Source organism: Poecilia latipinna, unplaced genomic scaffold (genome assembly GCF_001443285.1).
Source record: "Poecilia latipinna isolate Pla-1442-1.1 unplaced genomic scaffold, P_latipinna-1.0 Scaffold360, whole genome shotgun sequence".
In the NCBI taxonomy this organism is placed as follows: domain Eukaryota; kingdom Metazoa; phylum Chordata; class Actinopteri; order Cyprinodontiformes; family Poeciliidae; genus Poecilia; species Poecilia latipinna.
The window spans coordinates 135,799-150,718 of NW_015112976.1; the positions used below are offsets into that span (position 1 = coordinate 135,799).

At 36.7% G+C, this 14,920-nt stretch overlaps 1 protein-coding gene and 1 long non-coding RNA gene across 2 annotated transcripts in view; one reads left to right on the forward strand and one right to left on the reverse strand.

Moving 5' to 3' along the window:
* Positions 1–14,920, forward strand: part of insyn2ab (inhibitory synaptic factor 2Ab) — a 36,882-nt gene that overhangs the window by 17,323 nt on the left and 4,639 nt on the right. The window contains exon 4 of the mRNA XM_015036201.1: positions 6,887–6,958. Within this exon, the coding sequence (XP_014891687.1) occupies positions 6,887–6,958 (72 nt within the window). The remainder of the gene's footprint in view (positions 1–6,886; positions 6,959–14,920) is intronic.
* LOC106949736 (uncharacterized) lies at positions 711–1,504 on the reverse strand. The gene is made up of 2 exons (XR_001425442.1): positions 1,350–1,504; positions 711–1,031 (listed from the first exon to the last, which is right to left on the reverse strand). It is a non-coding gene; the product is annotated as an uncharacterized LOC106949736 (long non-coding RNA).

Here is a 14,920-nt window from a genome sequence, read left to right on the forward strand (position 1 = left end):
GGTTTTCTATTGGATTAAAGTTCCAGAATTGGCCAGACCTCTACATATCATTAAGTCGTCACGCTGCTGTTCACTTATTGGAGCGTTTGGAGTTGTCTTGTTGAAACTCCCTTTTTCAAAGTAATTTCCTCATCAGCATCAGATGTAGTTAAATTGATTTATGAGTCCTGATATACAATAAATACGCTTAAATACCAAAATGCTTTTAAATGATCTGTTTGGCATTTGTAAGGAAAAAAAAAAAGTAATCTCTTCAACGTTCAAACATTTATCTTGAGGCCTGACGATGAGTTGTTGTTTTTTTTTTTTTGTCTGTTTTTGTTTTTTGGCAACTTGTAGCCGTTTCACTCCATGTTGGTTTTCAATCATTTTGCTTTTTAGGGGCTTCTTCACAAAAGCTCGGCTTCACTTTGCTATCTTCTAATCATTGCTCTAGATCAGTGTTTAACAACTTCAGTCCTCAGGGACTCATGCCCTGCATATTTTAGATATATCTCTGTTTCAGAACAACTGATTCAAATCATTGCATGTGTAACCAACTAGTGTAACTTACGAATAGATAAGTTGAGAAACTTAGATTTCAATGTTGAAGTTACAGTTAGTCTATCTTTCTAAGTTCAAAAAGGAGGATAATAAGCACAAACAACCATATTATCAAGAATGAACAGATTATTTAATACAACTTGAAACAGAATGTTACTGTACAGTTCTTTTTCCCAACATAAAGTGTCCACCTTCTTTATATCAGGCAGTGTATTTTCTTTTGGTTCAGATTCCTTATAGTTCAGTTCGTCCTTTGGAAGTTTTGTTTTTTTTAGTTCAGTAATTTAAGTCAGTCAGTCAAGTCTTTGTTAAATGGCCATGTGTTTCTTTGGATCCAAAATCTTATCTTATCCAGTGCAAAGTAGGCAGCGGATCCAGCAGTCCCAGGTCTTGGGTTGAAACCTGGAGCTCAGCAATCCAATCCAGGCCTGCGATGCTGTGCAGCTGGACAGTCTTCAAAGTTGAATGGGGTTCTAAAAAAAACCAACCTGCATATATATAGAACTTAATTAACTATTAAGTTTCAAAAGTATGCAGGAAGCAATAAATTCCATTTATCACAAAAATAATATTCAACTAATGGCAAGCTTGCAAAACAAACGTATCACACTGTATCCGACCTCTTAGTTTGTACATAACAAAAAATACAATACAGTGAAAATCATCATTTTAATCTCACACATTTCTCCGATTGGTTTTATTTACGTTTCTCTGTTCTTCCTTGTCGGAATATATGAGCAGTAATGCCTGTGACGCCAGTTAGCATTAGCTTGATTTCGGTTGCAAAAACACGTTACAACACTCACCAGAGAAAATCACAGTAAAAATGTGTTTTACTGCCAGGGATCAGGTCACGGATCTTCTTTTCTCTTAACCGTTACCGGAATTAATCAAGAATTTATCTTATAGCATGCAGTAATTCGCACAACGTGCTACAGCCAGCTACGGTTTTCTTCTTCTAATAATTTTCTGCTGTCTAAACCAGAGTGTAACTCACAAGCCACCTGCTGGCGGTTTCTGGTATGACAAGAAAACTCAAAATGAAAATATAAACTGAATTGCTGGGAACATTAAATAACAAAACAAAATCCTACAGAAATAAAATACTACTAACAGTATCACACATATACATGTGGGTTACACATGCCATCAAGTACTGCAGGATCCTACTAATCATGCACTACTACTCCATCTGGCCGTAACTTTTTTTTGCCATACAGAAAGATAACTTTCACCAGAAACAACGCTTCATCAGGCTAATGAATTTGAAATGACAATATTTGAAGAAAATTGTGTGTGTGCCACTGCAAACAGGATTGTCTCCTAGAACACTTCAAAATAAATCAGAAAAAAACATGTTTATGATCTGTACAGAAGTCGTGCAATTCCATTTTTGAAAAATGGACCAAAAAAAACAGTGGGCACATTTTTATTTTTTTTTTTTATTTTTTTTTTTTGTCAGAGGAGGCCCCTTTTATGAAATATCATTAAAAAAAAAAAAGCAAAATAGCAAACAACTGGTCCAACATAAAATTGTGAAAGCTTAATCAGCAAAAGGTGTAAAAGTCGCTGGCAGTGGTTAAAAATATACGATGCCTCGAGAATCAGAAAAGGACAACCTCAAATTGTTCTTTAACTGAAACCGGAATATTAAGCAAGCAAGAATCAAACCAACATATCGTTGCAAAACTGCAAGAAAATATTTCTTATTTCCTGAAAGATAAAAGCATGACACTCTGTTGCAATTAGGGGAAGTGAGGACCTAACAAGGCTGTTGGGGAAACTTTAAATGACTGGCAAGATAGTTTTGCTTCTCGTCTGCTGTTTATGTTTTCACATCTTATCAGACTGGCATCCTGGGCATCAGAAACCTTTTTGAGCCCCTCATGATCTTCAAGGTATTCCTGAGTTTGTTTTACAAGGCCAAAAGCTGTTTTATTGGGAAAGAGGCTATCACAAAAGAAAACTGCATTTAGTTTGGTGATATTTCATAGTTATGCTTGAGTAAATACCAGAATACAGATTTTACAATCATAACATGAAAACCTGTCTAGTTGAATGTGTGAGTTGTGAAATTCCACATGAAGTGTACATATTTATATTTAAATTGTAGATTGGAAGCAAAGTTGAACTGAAGTGAAATTATTTGTATGCACAAACTTGACCACTAAAGCTGATTTTGATTTTGGTATTGTTAGCAATAACAGGTTACTTTTCTCCACATTGTCAGTTGACTGTAATCCTTCTCTAATACTCTAATCTTATTAAATGTGTGCTACATATTAAGAGTGAAATTTATATTGGCTAACTACATTTCTAGAACTTTGTTCACAGCCAGGCTCTTAAAGCAACACAAAAACAACATCTACAAAATCCCAACGAATCCAGGGCAAAATGTTATTTAAGTGTTACTCATTCCCACTGCAGAAGAAGGCACCCTGGTGCCACTGTGAGACTTTGTTTTAAAGGCCCAATTAGTGCGACCTCATAGCACTGCCTTTCATCTCTACAAAACTCTGCCAGCTTGTAGCATCTGCGGTCTGCGGTGTTAGGGCATTGTGAGCCGGCGTTGCTAGATTACCTTCTCTGGTACATTCACAAACCGTGTTTTCTGCTTTGACATGACTGGACAGTCGGATAGGCTTTTCTAAATCTCTGCTGTACTCTAAAACATCTTTCTGAAGTTAGCATTATATTTTATACGTTGGCCGACTTACTGCAGTGTCAGAACATCCTATACAGCAAAGAAATTGATCACGAGAGAACAAAATTAACCTATTTTTATAGGAAATTCGGTTTTGAACATTGTCGGTTAGAGGCTGGTGATGTGACTTTATTAGGTTTATGTAAAAACAACTCTTGGAGGGCTTTGACTGCAGTGCCAGAAGTTGATTATTGATTTTCTTTTTTTTTATTAGCAATTGTCAAATATAAAATTTAAAATCTAATGTATTTTATTGCAATTGTTTGTGAAAGAACAACACAGTAGTTCATAACTGGATCAAAACATAAAAATCTGAAAACTGTGGTCATGTGTTCAGGCTCTTCTGATCTAATATACTTAGATAAAATCCATGAAGGGCTTTATTGGAGCAACACCTGTTAAAACCTGCAAAAGACTTGCAATAGGACAATGATCCAAAACACATAGACAGAGCTATGCTGGTTTAACTCGAAACATATGTACGTGGTAGAATGACCGGCTGAAAGCCGGTCGATACATACAGCAAAAGACTGGAACAGACGGCATTAGGTGGACTTAAGGATCACAGCCACACATGAATAGCTAAAACACACAAACAATTAAAAAAATAAGTTCTGTGTTTATACATATTTTTGTAGGGCAATACGTAGTTGCATTTAATCCTAAACTGATATTCTGGCTTGGTGTGTAGTAAAAAGGAAATGAAAAAGAATAGCAAGACAGGTTGTACCTTTTAAAGCCGCTGACTCATTCCTTATCACAGCTGCTCCCTAAAAACTCTGAATCTTAAATTCCCTGTGTGGCACGTTGCATGAACCCAGTGGGAACAAATGTTCTTAGTTAATGAGTAAAATCTCCAGATTCTAGACTAAAGGAAGTAAAAGTTCTCACGGTTTTACTGTAATAAGACTTATATTGATGAACCAGTCAAAGGGAAAGGTCATCTGTAGCCAAGCAGCTGCTGCGTACGAAATTTCATACGGGAGCAAAACTTCATCTAAGTTTCCTCGGTTCAGGCCAGCATGGACGGTAGCTCTTGTAAAAACTGGGCTGTACAGAATATTTTATCCTTAACTGCATTGAACTGAAGACTGTCTGCACATAAAAAGCTATGTTTTCATACGTGACCAGGAACAAGATCCAGATAGTGATTCTAAGCAATAGTAAAATTTATTTTTTTGTCATTATTTTATTTTTACCAACATATCATACCATCTATTCTATTGTTCTCCTTATTTCAGAGAAAAGGGTGCAATAAATATTTTGACATTTCTTTGCAGAAACCTTCTCGTTTGTCATTGTCTACTGTAGTCATTGCGGTGCTTGAGCAGAATTTTTTTTAAAAAATATCTGCAATTTGCAGAAGAGTTCAGTAATTAGCTTTCAATCTTGTTTTAAATGTGCCTCTTTCAGTTGGTCCTGATTTTGTATCAAAAATGACTGGAGAAAAAAAAAAACGCCTCAGGAGCAAATTTAACAAGTGGTTAAATGTTGGGTGCGGATGCAGGCTGATGTTGCTTGATTATGACTAAAATCATAACAATTGTTTTGGTCAATTAACAAGAAGACAACATATGATTAATCAGTGTCTTTCTGTTGAGAACCAGATTTGGAAAAACAATCTTTCCTCAGTAATTTTGACTTTTTGCCAAATTTCTTTTTAAAGATTTGAAATATAAAGCTACTATTGATTGAAATGCTGGTAAATAATTCAGGTGTGTGTCTGCTTCAACACACCTGAGGCAAATAATCAGGTCATTAGCAGGACTTTGGAGAATTTGGCTGCACGCCGAGGAGATATTTCAGCCATTTGGATCAGTCACTGAGTGGTTTGATTAAGATGTAAATAACTTAAATCATAACCTTTAGCTTTATCTTCACCATAGTCTGGACTATCGTGCCTGATATTGCTTAGCCTTATGGATTTAATGGCAAAGTTAACAGATATTGATTGCTCTGGCACATCGAATCTTCAGCAAACAGCAGCTGACTATACTCACAGCACTATGTGATGGTGAAATTTCTTGTAGTTTTTAGTACAATGTCATTACCACTGGTCCATCACATGTCAGTGAATCAATAGTTGCTTCCCCCCCCTCCCTTCTTTTGTCATAAGATCAAAACTTTATGAAAGCAAGAAACTGATTAGGAGATTGGTGCTCACCATATGTTTCACATCTCCTTAAATTTAGTGAAGTCAGACTTTCTGGTCGAGGTTCTTTGTGATATCCCAAGAATAGGAAGCACAAGCAACCCATTTATTTGTTGCATGTTTCACTTCTTTTAGGATTTTCCTTAGAATTTTTTGGGTAAAAGTATGTCAATTACACTCAAGGTTTAATATGAGAAGTAAAACATGTGAAGGGGAAAACCAAATGAGGTTTTTATAGGGGCTATGTTCCTTGAAATATTATCAAAGATGGTACAGATAGATAGATAGATAGATAGATAGATAGATAGATGATAATTCTGCTACAAAAAATTTAAATTTACACTGCATTGCACTATAAATGAAACATGAAGGGCCACTCAAGATGGTGACCTTTGTTCTCACATTATGCAGTGCTCAGGCAGGCGGAGCAGCAGGTATGTGCAGGGGTGTGCACAGCGCAGCTCAAATCTTGAGGACAAACCGTGTCCCAGGACAGCTGATACGAACAAACACCTCAGCAGCAAATCATTCTGGGTTTCAATTCACTGTCAGTAGATTCGGTCATGGACATCCTTTTGTGAATGGCTGTGTTAAATTTACGTAGTGACTATTATTTGTGGTGAGTAACGGAGAGAGGCTGGTTAAATGACACGAATCTAAAGATAAATCCAGGCTGCGCATCTCTGGAGCAGTCCTTGTCTTTGCGCCGAGTTCCTGTCCTTGCTCACAGCTGTTGGAGAACCCTTCATTTGAGAACAGGGCAGGGCGAATAAACCTGTCGCCCTTCAGCGCTCATCAGCATTTTCGATCGGCGCAGGAGCAGATCTGTTCCCCTCTTCAATGAGGTCACCTCCCATGCCATCGTAAGCGGGCGGGTTCGACCTCCGCCACATGTCATCCATCAGGGCGAAGGGCCACCGTGACAGCATGCAGTTACATGTAGGGCCTGAACGCGACCGTTCTTGGATGTTTCCTATGTTGCTAAAGACTACTGCAGTAAGGCGCATGCTGTGCCAGTAACAATGAGTGCACTTGGTTAAGGAAATTTATATTCGAGGTTATGAATAATCTGAGTTTGAAAGATGGAGACTGTTAAAGCAATTACAGTCGTGTAGTGCATAGGAGATTCTTTCTTCGGGGGAGAACACCTGAATTACCGTTGGTGATTTGTAGAGGGCTTTTAGCACAGTGATTGCATTGCTAGATGAGAGAAAAGTATGGAGTGGCACAGATTGTGAAGATTTCTATTATGCAAGTTGTGCTGCAGAAATTATAACGCACTGCCATTGCGAAGCAAGATCACTTTACCAGATAAAATTAGCAAATCTGCACATCAATTAACCAAATCTAAGAGATCAGCAAGATCAACAATGCAGTGTTCTTTAGTTCAGCTGTAACTAGAAAAAATCTGATTGCTCACGCCCATCGCTGTTGACATATGGAAATGCGGCTGTAATTCACAGAACCGTTTCTCTTTCTCTTTGCAGGCTCTCATACAGAACGGGACAAGACACGGCCAACTGTGATACGTGTCGAAACAGCGCCTGCATCATTTACAGGTTCGCCCAGCCATACATACATTAACACTGCATCGTCAGTCTTCTACATTAAGGTTCTCCCATTTTCAAACGGCTAAGCTGCCGTCTTTGCATAATGGACTAACTTTAACAAAAGCACTCTAAAGTCTATTTTAATGTTTCTGAGATTGTTTTTTTTTTTTTTTTAGCAAAATGGCTCCACTATTTTATGTACAATGGCTATTGGAAGTATTCATAACCTTGAACAATTTTACATTTTGGTATACATACAATTTCCGATAAACCCTAACAAAGTGGTATAAGTAGTATTATATAAAATGTGTGTTTTATTTTATTTTTTTTTTTACAAAATATAGAAATATAAACTGTGGCATTGCCTGCATTCAGGCCACGTGAGATAATACTTTGTAACACAATGGATCTCGCCACAGCTTTTCAACAGAATTTCTACCAGAACTTTAAGCCATCCTAACCCATGACTATGCCACGATCAAATCTATTCCAGTGTAGCTCTGTCTGGATGTTTGGGGTCATTATCCTGCTAGGAGGTCTTGAAAAGCCTGGAACTGATTTTTCTCAAGGTTTGCCCTGTATTACGTTCCACCCAGCCTCACATCATCTTTGACTAAAAGCCCCGACTCTGCAGCATAAACGCATTCCCACAACATTCAGAGCCTGATCTCCTAAAGACAGTTGTGTCGAAAAACAGGCGTAAACCTGATCACGCACACGGTCTTCTGCTTATTTCTAAAAAAAGAAAGACAAACAAAAAAGAGGTTGTTTTTTTACTCAATGTAAAGAAAAAGGTCGGTATTTTTTTTCATTTATTTTTATATTATGCACTACTTTCTGTGTGTGTATTGCATAAAATCTTAGTAAAATATATAATTTTACAGATAATAAATATATTGAGCTACATGCAGCCTTTTTACTTGAAGAAGCTTGTAACTACAGACAATCAACATTGGGAACAGACAGATGCATTTTATCAAGCAGATTAGACTAAATTGTAAATGAACAAGATATTAATGATTTGATGGAAGTTTTGCAAATTCTCAAATTTTTGAGAAAAATACTGAATAGACTGACTGAATGATGTGAAGGAAATAGATTTACTTTACCACAAAGTGAGAAATATATAAAATGATAAAATGTACTGGTAAACAGTCGGACATATTTAATGTAGAAATATTTATATGTGTGAGCACATGTTATTCAAATTTCTACCGTAAAATTCTGGGAAATATTAGAACTTTATGTTCAGCACTACTCCTGTCTCTGGTTTTACTGCAGGGATAAATAATGACTCCAGCGTTGGTTTCTGAGGACTGCATGGCCTCATTGTGACCGAAACATAAATTTACAGAGAAGTGGGAAGTTATATAGATAAAGCAGGAAGTTTTGTGACCACAGTGTAAATCATCAGATTCCATAAAGCTCTTTAAATATTTACAGTTAGATTTGAATTGACCTTTATCTGTTATATCTTTGTCATTTTAAAATAATGCTTTATTTTGCACACAAAAAAAGAAAAAGTTTAATCTAATAGTGTGAGGTTTTAAGCAACGTAAGCTCAGAGTAATCTTGCGAGATAAAAGCTTTGACGTAATCGGTTCTATCTAAACTGTAAATAAAAAAATAGTTTGGGTTGCTCTCTCAAGCCCAAAGATGAAAGGACAATTTACAGTGTAGTTCTGTAAGAGGAAAAACACATTTAAAATTACCTCAAAAACCTCAAACCACACATTCAAGCTTTTACCATGATTATGTCAAAAGTCAATTATGTCAAACTAACCCAGATTGTTGCGAAAGATCCTTGAGCAACTTGAAAGCAAAAGTTCTATTTCATTCAAGCTGGAAGGGAATAACAAGTCACTGATTTCTCACAGGCTACTCCTTCTGAAAAACTAAGTCGTCCTGGGGGACGAATAAGGTGCAAAATTAAGGAATGTCCCGGGTTTCTGAATTCATAGGTTAAAAAAATCCTAATTAGACAGGCTTTGCTGTTAAATACATATAAATTAAGCAAAAACAAACACATTAGAATGTTCTCAAAATAATCTTGTAAAATAATAATAATTAAAAAAAAATACATAAAGCACACAAAAACGCCTTAGAGGCTGATTACTAAAAAATTGTGCATTTGACATGTTTTAAAAATTGTGTTTCCGAATTGAAAGTCCTGTTGCTTGATACAAAAACCAATCCTCACCTCAGGATAGGGAAAAACGTTAACTTTCAGTCAGTCCATCTAAATCAATGCAAGGTGCCCAGAAAACCGAAAAAAAAAGTTCAAATACATTATTTTAAGTGCACTGGCAAAATGAATAAGTAGCTTTATGCAAAACATTGAGAAATATACACTGTATAGACAACATTTAGTTCAAAGCTGATGTTGAGGTTATGTGGGGAAAAACTTAATGAATGGTGAATCCAATAATATAAGTAAAGCATCCATGCTGTCTCAGTGGAGGAAGATTGACCTTTTGCAATCATGACCTGTCTTAAAGACAAAATAGGATGATTTCATGTCACAGAATATGATGCTATGGTCACGATCTTTGAGACTTTAGTTTTTTAACGTGCTTTATTTTAGTTCTTGTGTATTTGTATTTTCTTCTGTGTGTTTCATCAGACATTTCTCTCATTTTCTCAGTTCTTCATCAAGTTACTCGCCTTCCCTCACAGCTGCATGCTGTTTCTAATCAACCACCTGCTCCTTGTTTAGTAATTAACTCTCCAGCAAATATTGCTGTTAGTCAGATCATTCTATTATTCACACAATGATTGCTTGTGCTTCTCCTGTGATGTATTTTTTTATTTTATTTTAGTTTTCTTTTTTTTTTACTTTTACACCAATTGGACATTAGTTTTTGTAAGGTTGAGGATTTCATGTTTCAGTGAAACAGTTTTTGTCTGCTGTCTGCATTAAAGTCCTTCCATCAAAACCTCATATGTTCATTGATGCAGGTTTTCATGAGTCTGCTTGTCTTGCTTGCATAAAACTTGCAAGAAAAACAAGTACAAAGTGAAATAACTGGCAAAAAGGATGCTTAAGTATTTAAGGCCTGGAATTATTTTCAATTGCATAAAAAGAAAATTATCTGTCAAATTGTAATTTAAGTGCAGATTGCAAATGTGAAAGTGGCATGTGCAATGTGCAGCTTCATGGATGTTGTCAAGCTGTGCAAAAGTATTCAGCTGCATAATCATTGAGGAATTCCCCACTTTAAATATGGCTGCCTTTGTAAATGTAAAATAAAGCAGGTACAAAACACCAGATAACACTGGCAAAATGACTATTCAACATTTTAATTGGTTTGGACTGAATGTTATCAAGTCTTATTTGAAATCTAAATTGAACAGACTGATTGAAGCTAAAATGGATAATTGCTCACTGGATTTTTTTTTTTTTTTTTTTTATTCTGAGATTTATGAAACTCTCATTCCAATTGCACTGCAAGAGAAAATTTTCAGATTGTTTTTGGCATTGGTATCATGAAACTGGAAGATTATATACCAACTAAGTTTTTAAAAAAAGTTTGTGATTTGGGACACTATTGCTCTACTTGTAAAAACAAAAATGTTTATTTTCTTAAAAACTGTATAACTAGTATTGGGTGTCCTCTCATCCTGTGAGTTGGAGGATGTTGCGCACAAATACTTGTTGGTCATTCAATTTGTTAAAGTGATTTGTGTAGCTCTGACACAGTGCTCACAATTGCTCTAAACAATTGTTCTGTATTGCTATACTTTTTCACTCTCTGCTTATACTAACATGAAAGTAATGGAAGTGTCCTCAGATTGTTTGCATGTTGGAACGTTGCGCACAAAAAGTCCTTAAGAGCAGAAAAAAAAAAATTGAATGTAAAAGTACAACATCCTTGTAGTTTTCACACTTGAGACCCTGATCTCTCAATACGAATCAGAACAGATAAGGAATGATGATTTAATAAAGATGCATGACTAAAGACCGTTTTTGTGCTTTGCTGTTGTTCAGGAGCTTTAGTGTGAAGTTGGCAGCAGAAGACTCAAAGCTCTGTTCTCTGTCGATAGCTCTTAAAAATGTGGCAGAGACTTGGATCTGCGGAGTGACAGCCACACCTCCATGTCAGTACTAAACAGAGATGCTGTACTATAGTAAATAAAACATTTGAAACAGACTCAAGGCTCTGAAAAATGAGCCTGAGTCATCATAAGACAATGATGTTCAGCAGGCACTGACAGCGGATTTAAAAGCAGCCCTCCTCTTTCCCCAGAGAGAAGGGATGGCTGACCCTGAAATACAATAAATATCAGATTTGAGCAGCATGTTACATCTAAGTCTGATCCTTTTTTTTTTTTTTTTTACCCCCATCACTAATGTCACAAGATTAATATCAGAGGACTTGCCTTTTGTCTGACCAAAGCAAAGCATTAAGCATTAAGTTCTGGATCTGCTTATCTAGTCATTAGGACGTTGTACATGTTGAACTAAATAAAGCTTTTAAACAGATGGATTTTCCTGAATTAAGAGCCAACAGTGAGCAGTTCACTTGTTAGCATAAGGCGGTCAGCCATCCAGATGTTCGCCCAACTCATGAAGTCGGAGTCGACGAGGCCAAAGGCAGTAAAGCGAGTTGTCCCAAACACCCTCTACCTCTTTCTGCCAAACCAAAGCCCAACTATGAATCGCAAGCTCTTCAATGAGCTAGAAAATGGGAGAGGAAATTGAGACGGCAGTCCTCGTAGCTGGCTCCCCTCTCGAGCAGCAAATGATATCAGAATTGATTGTTATACCAGAAAGGTCTGTCATAGTATTTCTTTACGTTGCCTGATTGCGTCTTTGCTGTGTCTGACTCAAAGTGAGCAACGGACCACTAGGGCTTTGGTAAAACAAAGGGTTGGAAAAAAAATAAAGGTTTGAACTAAAAAAAAATTAAAATTAGAAAGCCTCTCTCACTGGTAGCATACAGAATTTATATGCATCTGTCTCTTTACTCTGTGTGCCTTACTTATACTGGATTATGCTCTCACTTGCCTTCACAACTGCTCTAATTCTCTACACCACAGACTGAAAAAGATGATGAAAACAATCCTCTGAGTGTCATGATCTAAGAGTCTTTGTGCTTTGTCAGTCACCTTGGTTATATATTCAGATCGTTTTGAGTTGTTATTTTTGATGTCACTCATTGTCCTCTGCACATGATTTACTATTTCAATTTGAGATTATTTGTTTCTTTTTTGTATTCTGTTCTCTATATACTCACTGGAAATCTTATTTCAGTGCTAAAGTTTGCATTTTGGTTCAGTAAAATCCTTTATTTTGTCTTGTTTAGATCCCAGTGCGTGCTTTGCTTTTGCTTTGCGGCCCTTCACCAACTTGCTCTGCATTCTGCTGAAACCCATCTGAGGTGATTGTGAGGTCACTGACATCAACAAGGCATATTTGTCCACACATCAGGCGTTTACTGGATGTGCTTTCACTCTGTTCTCTGTTAACCCAAGAGGTGGCTGACCATTGAAACCCCACAATGTCAGCAGTTTCTAAAAATGCTTACACCAGCCTGCCTGGTAACACATTTGTTCAAAGTCGCTTTAATTCCTGTTTTTTTCTTTTATTTTTGTTTTTCTTTCCCCATTTTAATGTTCTGTTTGAACTTTGGCAAGTTTCCTTCACCATGTCCCGGTGCCTAAATACATTGTGTTGGTGTAGTGAGTTGCTGATTAACTTTGTGTGCAAGCAGGTTAATGAACAGGTGGACAAAAAAAAGTGGTTCTTATTTTATTTACTGCAATTTTCCTAAATATGACTTTTTAGAAAGCAAAGTTAAATAGCACCAAAATAAATCAAGTTCAAAGTGGCCCATTCTTGTTTGGAGGTTCTCCCACCTCGGTCTAATGAACTTTATAAATCCCAGCAGGATGCTACAAAGGAAAGCTAAATAATCTCTCTTTAAATAGCATAATATGGCAATATGTGAGTTTTTTTTTTCAGCTAGCATTCAGCTGCTATGATTTCAATAATGTGATAAACTGAGCTTTCAGGAACTAGGCTTTAAATAGTCAGGCAATGGCAAATACAATCAGGAAAATATCTCCACTCTTGAGAAAAGCCGTTATTTGTGTCATGGGATTTTGTTTAATTTTTTATAAGACATGGTGAACCTTTTTTACAGATGCAGAAGCAGCAAATGGGATTACCAAAGGGATGTGGATGCCATATAATGGAGATTTGTCACACCAACACATTAGCTCTGACTAGATAGAGGACTAGTTTCCTGTAAAGTGTTGCGGTTTCTCTCTTTTGTTTAACTAACAGGATGCTGGTAAGACTAAATGTGTCAGTGCAGCAAATGTTTATGTTTAGTTTAACTGACTTTTTGCCGCGTGGCAGCAAAAACTTTGCCCTTGGTTTACTCTCTCTAAATGGAAGCCATTTATATAACGAAACTACAGATGCTCTCCGCAGAGGACTAATAAAGTATGAGATAATCATTTTGTCTGTTCCATGTATCACTAAATAATTGTTTATTACAGTCTAACGGAATGACTTTTACAGTCACTGAACAAAATGGAACATTTTGCAACCAGGGTGGTAATCCATCACAGTTCTCTCTCTGCCAAAATGACTGTCACAAGAAGCAAAATTCTGCAGATAGTGCTGCACAACCCAGCTGCAAAGACTTCATGCTGGTGTTCCAAGTGTGAATGCATGCATGTGTGTATATGTGGTGGACGGATACATCTCTATTGTGTCTTTTTTTTCTTCTTCTTCTTCAGTTTTACTCTGCTTTGCTCTGTTATTAAAGCCGTGAGATCCCATCACCGGTGGCCCTCTTATTAAAGTTTGCTTTACTGACTCAGTTAAACTGCTGGCAGGGCAGCAACCTTGGACAAACTACTCTGTGACACTAATAACGAAGACCGGCTACTAATAAGGCGGGCCGTATTAAAACCAGTCCAAAACAGAGAGTTAATGACAATTTCTCCTTTAAGTTAGACGGGAACTCTACATTGTTGTTGTGACCACCAAGTGTGTCACTCAATTTAGAGGATGATGTTGAATTTTAAAGAAGTCGTGCATGTAAAACGTCCAATAAATTCAGGAATCTGGCAGCCGCAGAGCTAAAGCAGTCAATCTGTGGGTCGTCCAGACTCCGGCTCTCCCCTGACAGCCTCCTCCTACCTTTGTTATTGAGTAGTGTCTCATTTATCATCGCAACAAATAGGGCAAGCATTTGGCAGGTGAGATAAGGATGGATAGGATGAGTCTATAGGAGAAATATTTCTGGGATAACTATTATGACGGTGTTCAGTAAAGTGGAGGGAAAAATCCAATGCAAATGTAATTACTACTTTCTTGTGATGTAAATATGCAGAAATGAAAAATATTATTTTGGGAACTCACCATTGCAGTTTTCAGCTGCTAGGTGGATTTTACATATAATGAATGTTGGATTAAAAAAGAAAAACATTCCAATAGGTCAAAAATAAGGAATATGTTGCACCTAATTAGCTGTCTTATATATGGAGATGGCTGCCACCATTTTTAATTTGTGCTTTGTTAACATTTTGAAATAAAACAGATCAGATGTAGTCCATATTCGTTAAAATAAGTGGTGAAACAGAGCTTTAGGTCAAATAGAAACCTCAAAGCAGAGCAGTAAAAAATTCTGACAAAGAGAAAGACAGTTCACATATGATAAAAGCTATGGTATTATGTGTCTTCCAGGCACAGAGTATAATTTTATAGCACAATCACAAGCTTATGTTCTTATAAAACGTTTTGGTTTGTTGAGAGAGCACATTAGATTATTCTCTCATTGATAAATATAGGTTTATTTTTCTCTGCGCAACACACAATAGAGGTTTTTCTATTAGATGTCCTGTATATGACTTCTACATGACAACCCGCGAGGGAAATCACTGTAATTTCCTGGCAGTTTATTTTAAATAACCCACCAGGAAACTGGTGCTCTCGGTGGAAGCCATTTATTTTAT